This window comes from Myotis brandtii, unplaced genomic scaffold (assembly GCF_000412655.1).
Source record: "Myotis brandtii unplaced genomic scaffold, ASM41265v1 scaffold656, whole genome shotgun sequence".
In the NCBI taxonomy this organism is placed as follows: domain Eukaryota; kingdom Metazoa; phylum Chordata; class Mammalia; order Chiroptera; family Vespertilionidae; genus Myotis; species Myotis brandtii.
This window is the reverse complement of record NW_005370548.1, coordinates 1,458,286-1,468,966: the sequence shown is the minus strand read 5'-3', so window position 1 is coordinate 1,468,966 and position 10,681 is coordinate 1,458,286. Positions and strand designations below refer to the sequence as shown.

The window sequence follows — 10,681 nt, the reverse complement described above, 5'->3', positions numbered from 1 at the left end:
GCACGGGCCCTGTGGTGGGCGCGGGGGAGCAGGCGGGGCGTCTCCGGGTGCTGGGGCCCCTGGAAATCCGCAGAGGAACTGAGGGGAGCCAGGGCGTGGCGTGATTTCTCCCGTTTCCCCACAACCTGGGAGGGACTAGCAGCCGCGTGTATTCCTCTTCAGTAAAGCGATGCGTTTAGTAAATCAGATCCTTGCGTTTTCTGACTCTTCGCTCTCGAGCACTTGATCATTGTCTGAAACTGTTCAGTATCGGGGGAGCGGTGTGAGCACAGCAGCTGTGGCCCATGTGTCAGCCATTCCCGACAGTGAGTGCGTGCTCTCCTCCACCGAGTCCGGAGGCCCTGGGGATGGCACCAGCGAACGCTCTTCACAGGCACCCCCAGCCCTGGCACACAGTGGGCACTGGGGACCTCCTCCTGGCCCTGACTGGGAATTGGGCCTATGCCCTGTGACATGTCCAGATCATGGAGGGGGTAACATCATTGACCCTAAAGCCTTCACTGCCCTTCTCTAAACACTAAAGCCTGGGGGGGTCCAAAGAATCAAGTTGGGGGTGGGGATGGCATCTGGGCCGACTCAGGGTCCAGCTGGGTCACTTGGATGCTGCCAGGGTGCTGACGGTGAGGGAGGGGAGGGGGTGACACAGGACAGGGAGGAAGAAGAAAGTACAGTTCAGCATCCATGAATTTCTAGCTGACCATGTCCCGAGAGCCTGAAGCAGGTGAATTCAAGTCCCTGGCACTGTGTTTGGCAGATGAGAGAAAGGAATCCTGGTCTCCAAGGTGAGACTGGGGCTGTAGTGGGAGGTCTAGCACCTGTGACATCGGGAAGTCATGCTTAAGAGGAGCGTGGGGCAGCCCTCTTCTATTCGTTCATCCATCCATCTATCCATCTATCCATCCATCCAACCAACCATCCATCCATTCATCCATCCAGCCAGTCATTCATCCATCCATCCACCCATTCCATCCACCGGAAGTCATGCTTAAGAGGAGCGTGGGGCAGCCCTCTTCTATTCGTTCATCCATCCATCTATCCATCTATCCATCCATCCAACCAACCATCCATCCATTCATCCATCCAGCCAGTCATTCATCCATCCATCCACCCATCCATCCATCCACCCACCCACCCATTCATCCATCCATCCTCCCATCCATCCATCCATCCATCCATCCACCCACCCACCCATTCATCCATCCATCCTCCCATCCATCCATCCATCCATCCATCCACCCATCCACCCACCCACCTGTCCATCCATCCATCCATTCTACTCTCACTCTCCTTACATGGCAATATGATATTATTACAAGCTAGTTGCCAGGTTGCAAAGTGGGTAATACACAAATTTAAGAACATTTGTAACCTAACATCAACAAACATCCCTGAGGCAGAGAGGGTTGTTTCAATACTGCATTTATTCAAAAGCACATAAATACGTTACACAGTACACAATATACACACTACAAAACTTGACCTGAATAATAAAACATGCTACTAAGAAGGAAAGGTGGCTCCGGAAGGATCCGTGCCCACCTGAGTCAGAGGCCCTCGTTCACGTCGCAGAAGCATGGCGGCAGGCAGTCGAAGTCGGTGAACAAGGGGCACTCCTCGCAGAACTGGAGGTTGGGGTAGCAGCCGGCGGTGATGGACGGGGCTGCGGAGATCTTGTCCTGGGTGACCACGGACGGATGATTTTTTAAGGCCAAACAAAAAGGTGGTTTTGAAACTCTTAAGAAAAGAGACACACAGGAGGGATTAGAACCCCCTCTCAGCCCGCCTGTGCCCGCGGTCAGGGTGCCGGGGGTCTGGGGCGGCCCAGCCCTAGAGGAAAGCTCTGCCCTGGCCAGGCTCCAGGTCACGTGCTCTCCAAGACGCCAGAGATGCCAGGCCAGACCCAGCACGAAGGGAGAGGAGCTGCCAGCGCTGCTCCCCCAGTGGCTGAGGCCCCAACTGCGGAGCCCGGGTGGGGGGCAGGCGCCCACCAGCTGCCCCGGGGTCTGGATTGACCTGGTGCACAGCCTCCCTCCCTAGAGCAGGAGCTCCACGGCTTCTGCCAGCAAACCTCCCACATTGGAAGGGTCCTCTCCCCCCAACTGAATGACCTGCCTGAGCTCCCCTCCTTCTCTGGTGTCCCCGGATCTTCACCAGCTCAGCTCCCCACGCCTACAGGCACCTCCCTGTCCCCAAGGCCACGGGCGATGGAGGAGGGAACCCCGGGAGCTCCGAGCTCGGGCTGGGGAGACTGACCGAGCCCGTCCTCTGGGCGAACCGAGGCAGAGGCTCCCACGTGCCTGCCCCACGGTCCTCAGTCTGCAGCGCCCGGGACACAAGCAGGGCCAGCCAGGGTGTGTGTCCCCGCGGAGGGGCAGCTCCCCGAGGCCCAGGCAGCGGACAGCGCTGACCCAGAGCCGCCTGCCTGCTGGGAACCTCACTGTGAGCTCACAGCCCAGCCCCGAGGGGAAGGGCCGGGATTCCATGCTCACCTGCCTCTGCCTTTTCCCAGCTGCCCTGTTCCTGACCCCGGGGGGCGGCCCAGGGCAGGGCGTGCCCTGCTCCAGCTCAGCCCAGGGAGTGGCCACTCTTACCACGTCACTTACTTCAATGCCCTGGCCACTTTGAAGTAAAGACAGCTGATGACACCTATCAGCGCGAGCAGGGCCACCAGGATGCCGACGCCAATGCTGATCATGGCTATGGTGAGGACTTCAGAAGTTTTACCTGGAGGAGACGTGCAGGTGGCAGTGAACAGGGCCCCCTCTCCACCCAGCCGGCAGCAGCCTCTGTGTGCTCCTCCCGGGAAGAAGAATGAACCCCCAAACCACAGAGCCTTCTGCGGGGAAAACATGGGTGCGTGGCCCGGGGAGGCTGACCGGGCCAAGGGACGGAGCTGAGGGCGCATTATTAATGCGACGAACAAAGTGCAACACCCGAGAAAAGGAAGGACGGAGGGCGGCGGGAAGGCCTTTCCCGGCCTCTCGCAGCGGGAGCTGAAGCTAAGGAACTGCCTGCGCAGATGGCTTCACCCCACACCTGGGCCCCTACAGCGTGGCCACTGTCAGTGACGAGCCCCCACTGCACACGAGACCTAAACATCTCCTGTGGGAAGGCCTCCGAGAATAACTTCTTCAAACTGTGACGTTGGACGAGACGGAGAACACACAGTCCCTTCTGTGATCCGTGTTTTAGGGAAGAGGTTTCCCCTTGTCCCTCCCGGGAACCACTTTGTCTGCAATGAGCCTCGGACTCCCTGAACCCAGGCACAGGTGAGCGGAGAGAGCGGCCACCCCCGCGGATACGCACTGTCCAGGTCGCCACTGCAGGATGGAAGCCAGCAGAAAAGAAAACACACGATTAAAACAAACTTCCGGGAGCAGCACATCTCATCAGGAATTCCTCACACCTTCCACTCGAGAAAGGAAATTCTGTCCTCCAGGGAGCGGCTAAGGTGTCCGTTTGGAGAGCTCGCGGCCCCACCGGAGCAGCAGAATGGACAGCCACTGGCCAGCTTGGCGTCTGTGCTCATTGGGCCGAGCTGTGTGACATCAACACTGGACGGCAGCCTCGCCCCGCAGTTCTGAGTTCCGCTGCGCTCAGGAGCGCGTGAGCACCCCTGGCAACCTGATCATCGTGGGTCATTCCATCTCCCCTTCTCGGGCTCCGGGCCCCTCGGAGACCCTTTAAAGGTTTGACAGTTGATCAAAAGCAAATTTACGTTCATAATGAAATACAAGGACAGAAATGTGGAGAGACTAGTAGCTAAAAGTTCAGGGAGGAAGGCTGGTCAGGCTTTGTGTTTGAGCCACACAACGAAATCATACATAATTAGAGCCACTAACCAGGATTCCAGGTAGGTTCCTGCTTCAGAGGACTACTTTACGGTTAAGACAAACAGATTTCAAAAGGCAATTTGAAGAAGATACCTGTTCTAAAGCAGGTTTCTATGATCTCAAGGTCCCCACACTCAGCAAAGCTGGTTTAATTAAATGAGGGGATTATTTTAATTTCAGAGGTTATTCCCTGCTGGTCTGGCCAAACCCTGAGTGAGGCCATGAAAAGCAGAGGAGATGTCAACAAAAACAGTGGCGTCAGCCCGGCTGGTGTGGCTCAGTGGTTGAGTGTCAACCTACGAACTGGAAGGTCACGGTTCGATTCCCAGTCAGGGCATGTGCCCGGGCTGTGGGCTGACGAGCAGGAACGTGAATTTGATTCCGTAGGTAAAGACTCGGTGCCCACTATGGCACGGCGAGTCCCCGGGCAGGGCCTCAGTGGGGTGCAGCCTGTGCTGCTGTGAATGAGGCCCAGGGGAGCTTCCTCCGCTGGAGTCGCTAACAATGGACCAGTCACACCACTGCCGTTTCCTCACAGCCTATCTAATAAGGAGGGAATATGCTAATTGACCCTCACGCTGTCGCAAAGATGGCAGCACCCACAGCCAATAAGGAGGGAATGTGCTAATTGCCATGCCCTCAAAGATGGCGGCACCCAGTCCCCTCAGCCCCCCAGCCGCCCAGGGCCGCCCGAGGCTCAGGTAACCAGAGCCAGCTGAGGCTTGCGCTGCCGGCAGTGGCTGCAGCAGAGGTGTAATGGGGCATCGCCTTCCCCTGATCGCAGGGTCGCCTCCCGCCCCTGAGGGCTCCCGGACTGTGAGGGGGGCAGGCCGGGCTGAGGGACCCCCCTCCAGTGCATGAATTTTTGAGCACCGGCCTCTAGTAAATCCACACATGGCTGGCGTTGACGTTTCCCTGGAGGCCACAGCACTAGCGCAGGTGTGGTGAGGGAGACTGAGTTCAGGTTTGTCGGCCCTTGTGGTTTTCCCCCCTAAACTACCTGGGAAATGTGTCCTCGGGGGCGTCTGGAGGGACCCCGTCAGTGTGAGCAGAAGACCGACCTACTGGGCTGCCGTGTCCGAGGCCGGGCAGGGCACGACCCTGACGTTAAGGGCGTGGAAGTGACGGTGGGAAAGGGAGGAGGAGCTGGGATGCTCAGGTTCCCTTCACACACAGCGGAGGCAAAGGGCCCTTTTACGGCTCTCAGCTCCCCAGACCGATATGGCAAGAGAGCTGTGAGCGCCTCAGGGAGCCACGGGAGAAGCGTTACTTTATCTGACAACTGCTTTGTACTTCAAATGACAAAGGGAGCCAATCCTAGCTAATAAAGACGGAATATGCAAATTGACCGTCACACAGCCATAAGGATGGTGGCACCCAGTCCCCTCAGCCCTGCAAGAGATTACTATGGCAAGTGGACCGAGAAGGTTTTCAGCAAGTGTGAGAAGCAAGAGTGAGAAGCAAGCCTTGGTGGGATGGAGGGAGAGCCGGCGGGCTCAGGGCTGCTGCCGCCCAGGGAGGCCCTCAGAGTTCGGTTCTGAAACCACAGGGACCCGTTCCAGCACGGGCTGGGGAGGAAGTGCCACTGCCGCCCGCCCAGCACCAGGTCCCTGGTTAAGGAAGCAGGACCAAGTCGCAGCCGCGGGACCTGGCGGGGCTGTCTCACCCCGGACCATCGTGGCTGAGCTCTGCCGGGGGCAGTGAGCACCCCCGGGATCACTGTCTGCCCCTGGCTGCCTGCGGACACCGGTGGATTGGGTGCAGGTTGAACATTTTAATGAAAATGGGATGCCTGAACCCTGCGCCGCCGCGCCCCGGTCCCCGGCGAGGAGAGGGCAGCGGGATCAGGGGCGCAGCCTCGGGACCCTGTTAGGAGGCACAGGGGCTCAGGAGGGGCTGGGAGCAGAGGGCCCTGGTATCCGGGCTGACAGCAGGATGGACCCGCGGTGCCTCCAGTCGCCATCACCGCCCAGCGCTGGGCCGCGGGCCCTCACTCGGAGCTCAGCCATAGGAGGTGCTGGCCCGGGATGTTTTTCCTGTTATCTGGCTGGAAGTACAGGAGGCAGTTGAATTAGAGTCATGATTGTAATTTAATTTCTCCAAACTCAGAGCTATTTTCTTTCCAAATACATCAGGGGCCAGGAAACGTTCAAAGAACTGGGGAACCATTCCCAAGTCAGCAAAGGAAGTCACAGGGTGTATACTATTGCTACAAATACAGTATTTCCTACTACTTACAACATATACAATATAATGTATTAGATGCCATCATATCGCATGAAGTACGTATTCTCATAGAGTAATACTGGTAGATATGCTATAGTTATGGTGGTATGTCATATCCTATCTATACTAATAAAAGGGTAATATGCTAACTAGACCAAAGACCTTCCAGGAGACCTTCCGGACGTCCTTCTGGACAAAGCATGGTGTGGGGCAAAGGCAGAGGCGGTTAGGGGCGATCAGGACAGGTGTGAGGGACTACCAAAGGACTGACCAGCAGGCTGCGTGGTGCCAACAAGCCAGCGAGGGGGCAGTTAGGGGCCACCAGGCCGGCTGGGAGGGCAATTGGGGGTGATCAGGCCAGCAGGCAGTGGTAGTTGGGGGTGATCAGGCTGGTGGGGGGGCAGTTGGGAGCAATCAGGCTGGCAGGGGGAGGCAGTAGGGGGTGAGAAGGCCGGTGTGGAGGCAGTTGGGGGCAAGTAGGCCAGCAGGCAGAGTGGTTAAGGGCAATCAAGCAGGCAGGCAGGTGAGCGGTTAGCATCCAGAGGTCCCGGATTGCAAGAGGGATGTCCGGCTGCCGGTTTAGGCCCAACCAGGCCTAAACCGGCAGTCAGACATCCCCCAAGGGGTCCCAGATTGGAGAGGGTGCAGGCAAGGCTGAGGGACCCCTCCCCTGTGCACAAATTTTGCGCACCGGGCCACTAGTTACCAATAAGTAGGTTTGTTATGGGCTGAAATGTGTGCCCCCACACACACAATTTTATATATGGAAGCTCTAACCCCCCGTACCTCCGAATGTAACTCTATTTAGGGATAGGGCCTTTAAAGGGGTCATCAAGTTAAAATGAGGCATGAGGGTGGGCCCTACTTCAATATGACTCATGTCCTAACAGGAGATTAGGACACAGACACACAGAGAGGAAAGAACACGGGAGAAGACTGGCATCTACAAGCCGAGGAGAGGGGCTGAGAAGTCCAACGCTCACACCCTGACCTTGGACTTGTGGTCCCCAGAACTGTGAGCACTAAGTGGTGTGTGAGCCACCCAATCCCTGGCCCTTTGTGCCACAGCCAGAGAAGAGGGCAAAGGGTGGGGCTGTGGCAGGTCAGAGGAGGGCCTGAACCACACTCCACTCTTCCCATCCAGAACCTCGAGGGGCCCCTGGGTGAAGCGTGGGCAGGTGGAGGCCGAACCAGGAGGGGTGCTTTATGCCACATCCATTTACAGCTAGGGTTCAGGATCTGAAGAAGGGGCCACACACAAATGAAAACACTAGACAAGAAATATGAATTTAGAAGGCACGGGGGCCAGGTGGAAACTTCCCTCTAGTGGAGAAGCTCTCCGACTTCTGGGTCCCGTCTGCGTTTATTCACTTGAATACACACTTGCCCTTCAGGAATGCATACAGGCGTATCAAAGGTAAAGTTTGGTAAACAGTAAAAGGATTATCAGGTTAGGGAATTGCCTTCAGCCACTGAGCCCACAGCAGGGCAATATTATGCTGATTTTCAGCCCTGCTGAATATCAAAGTCCACTGGCCTTCCGATGGGTCTTCTTGCATTTACTTAGCCTCCAGCACTTTAGGATTAAATGAGGGCAGAGAGAGCTGCTAGAACCGTCCACAACCCAATACAGTGAGTCAGAGAAATGGTGTCAACTTGGACACCTATTATTTTGCTGATCCTCCGAGAGAGGAGTGGGCGGGATTGAGTCCAGCTGAAAGGTGGCATCTTACACCTGCTGGGAGCCTGGGGCTCCACCGGAAGCAGGCAGCGGGGTCTCCGCGCCATCCTGTGCTTCTGGGGGTCATTCCCTGTAGCGGACGGGGAGGAGGAGGCCTGCGGTCCTGGCTGTGACCCTGCACGGCACGTGCTTACTGCTCTCTGGGATCTGAGTACAATAGACTTCTCCCTTCCACCCTCCCTCTCCCTCCCTCCTGTGCCACGCTGACCTCATCGTAGCACAACCAACACGCGCATTCTTAGAACAACGCACTCCGATTCCTTCCTCTTTTTCTTTGGTGTATCTTGAATAGATATATACGTTGTGGTCACAGGGGGAGGGGGAGGTTTACATAAAACATACGTCTATTTTAAGCTGAAGACAACTATGATTACATACAAAAACACACATTTACTCCCCCCCCCCAAGTTTTTGATGTCCTTTTTCTATGTGTACCCATTATGCTTTATAGTTATTTTTGTCATTTAACGTTTCTACTAGAATGAGATTTATCCACCATCATTACAGGGCTCTGTGCTTGTCCATCGATTTACCTTTAGGAGCGAGTTTTAACGTTCCACATGCTTTTGTCTTGCTGGTTAGCGTGCTCTCCTTTCCACTTGGATAATTCTGGAGCATTTCTTATCAAGCAGGGCCAGCAGTGATGAACACTCCCCTGTTGTGTGAAAGTCCCTCTCTCCTTCGTATTTGCCGGACAGAGTATGCTGGAGGCTAATTCCAGCGGGTCATAATCATGCAAGAAGTTCATTGAAAGGTTGATGAACCTTTAGGCACCAGCAGGACTGAAGATCTGTATGTTATTACCTGCTGCTGGAACAGCGAAGGCAGTTCCCCCAACCTGATAATCTTTTACTGTTTTCCAAACCTTACCTTGGATATGTATATCTGCTTTGCTAGAGGGCAAACTGTATTAATAAAAAGCTAGGGGTCCAGAGATTCAGGGAGCTTAGTCACTAGAACTAAGTTTCCGTCTAGCACCCCAAAATGCCTTCCAAATTCATATTTCTTCTCTGGCCTCTTCATTCATTTACACACAGCCCTTTTGCAGATTTCCTGGACACTTGTAGATGCGGAAACCCCGGCAAGAGTATTCTCGGTTATCACGGTTTCCCTCGGTGCTGAATACACCACCCCACTCCCTTGCCCTGTCACTGGGGAAGTGCCCTCGGCTTCCTAATCTGCCATCTTGCTCCACACTAATGTGTTTTCACTTGCTTATGAGTATCTTCCATGAAGCAAAAGTTTTCAATTCAGATAAGTTCCAAGTTACCACATTTTTCTCTCATGGATTATCTTTTTGGTGTTATATCAAAAATGTCGTTGCCAAACCCAAGGTCACACAAATTCCCTATTTTCTTCTCTATGTCTTATAGTTTCATGTTTTACATTTGGGTCTATACTTCATGTTCCTTTAGTTTTTGTATAAAGTATAAGGTATATGCTCACTTCTTTTTGTTTAAAAAGTTCCCCTCTATTCCTAGTTTGCTAAGGTATCTTATCTTGAATGGATATTAAATTTTGTCAACTTTGGGTGGTGAATACACTATATAATTTACAGATGATGTACTGTAGGTCTAAAACCTATATAATTTTATTAACCAACTCCCCCCCCCAATAAATTCAATAAAACAAAAATAAAAGATGTCAACAAGAGATTTTTTCATAATTTCATATTTACCGAAAAGTACATTAGAAATCATCCTATATAATAAAAGGCAGATATGCAAATCGACCAAACTGTGGAATGGCTGGTCGCTATGATGCCCACTGACCACCGGGGGCAGACGCTCAATGCAGGAGCTGCTCCCTGGTGGTCTGTGCGCTCCCACAGCGGGAGCGCTGCTCAGCCAGAAGCCCTAAGCTGGGCTCAGGGCTGCTGAGTGCAGTGGCGGTGGCAGGAGCCTCTCCCGCCTCCGCAGCAGCAATAAGGATGTCTGACTGCCGCAGAGCGGGCCTAAGCCGTCAGTTGGATATCCCCCAAGGGCTCCCGGACTGCGAGAGGGTGCAGGCAGGGCTGAAAGAACCCCCCCCCCAAGTGCACGAATTTCATGCACCAGGCCTCTAGTGTAAATATAACCTCCGAAAGCAAGTGAAGAAATACTGCAATTACAAAAAAACTAAAACTATACTTTAACTGAAATACCATTTCACTAAAAGGAAATAAAATATACACCATGAAGATATCTGCACCCAGCATTCCAGGTTACACACCCCCACTCTGGCCACAGAAGCATGTTGGGAGGCAACTGAGTTTGGCAGGGATGGCATCCTCTTCAGCCAGGGGCGGGGCTCAGGGGCTGAGCGTCGCCCTAGGAACCAGGAGGTCACAGCTGGATTGGGGTCAGGGCACAGGACCGGGTTGCAGGCTCCATCCCCCGTGTAGGGCGTTCAGGAGGCAGCCGACCGATGATTCTCTCTCATCCTTCATGTTTCTCTCTTTCTCCTTCTCCCTTCCTCTCTGGAATCAATAAAAACGTAATAATCTGTATTATAAAAGGCCTTCGGCCCTAACGCCCTAATGACCAAAGACCTCCGGGTGGGCAGGGCTGTGAGCAGCACCGCGTGGTGGGCGGGGCAGCGTGGAATTTCCGGCTGGGCTTCTAGTCTATATATAACCCCCTTCTTCCCTGCCCTGAATTGACTAGCCGCCCTTGGTCCTTCCCTCTCTTGCAAATTAACATAAACCTCCTCCCTGCATCTCTTCTTCAGGTGTGAATTCTCACTGGAGACCGAGACCCCGCTCCTGCTGCTCTTGCAGGAGCCGGGGGAGCAACCCCGGAGCGACCCCTCTGGCTCGGCGCCTCCTGCGCCTGAGGTCACGGGTCTGCGCTCGCCTGGCTGCCTGGTCCGCCCTCTGCCAGGACGAGAGGCATTAGCTGGC

The 10,681-nt window shown here is 54.6% G+C and overlaps 1 protein-coding gene across 2 annotated transcripts; it reads right to left on the bottom strand.

The window, feature by feature from the left end:
- Nucleotides 1–1,487: 1,487 nt before the first annotated feature.
- Nucleotides 1,488–4,142, bottom strand: LOC102257567 (protein FAM24A). 2 transcript variants are annotated; one of them, XM_014528868.1, is made up of 3 exons: nucleotides 3,307–4,142; nucleotides 2,604–2,724; nucleotides 1,488–1,734 (listed from the first exon to the last, which is right to left on the bottom strand). In XM_014528868.1, the coding sequence occupies exons 1-3, from the start codon at nucleotides 3,383–3,385 to the stop codon at nucleotides 1,545–1,547; spliced, it is 390 nt and encodes a 129-aa protein (XP_014384354.1). In that variant the 5' UTR covers nucleotides 3,386–4,142; the 3' UTR covers nucleotides 1,488–1,544. The 2 variants fall into 2 exon arrangements, with proteins under 2 accessions (XP_014384354.1, XP_005880927.2); XM_005880865.2 differs by lacking the exon at nucleotides 3,307–4,142 and having other exon boundaries at nucleotides 2,604–3,245.
- Nucleotides 4,143–10,681: the final 6,539 nt, after the last annotated feature.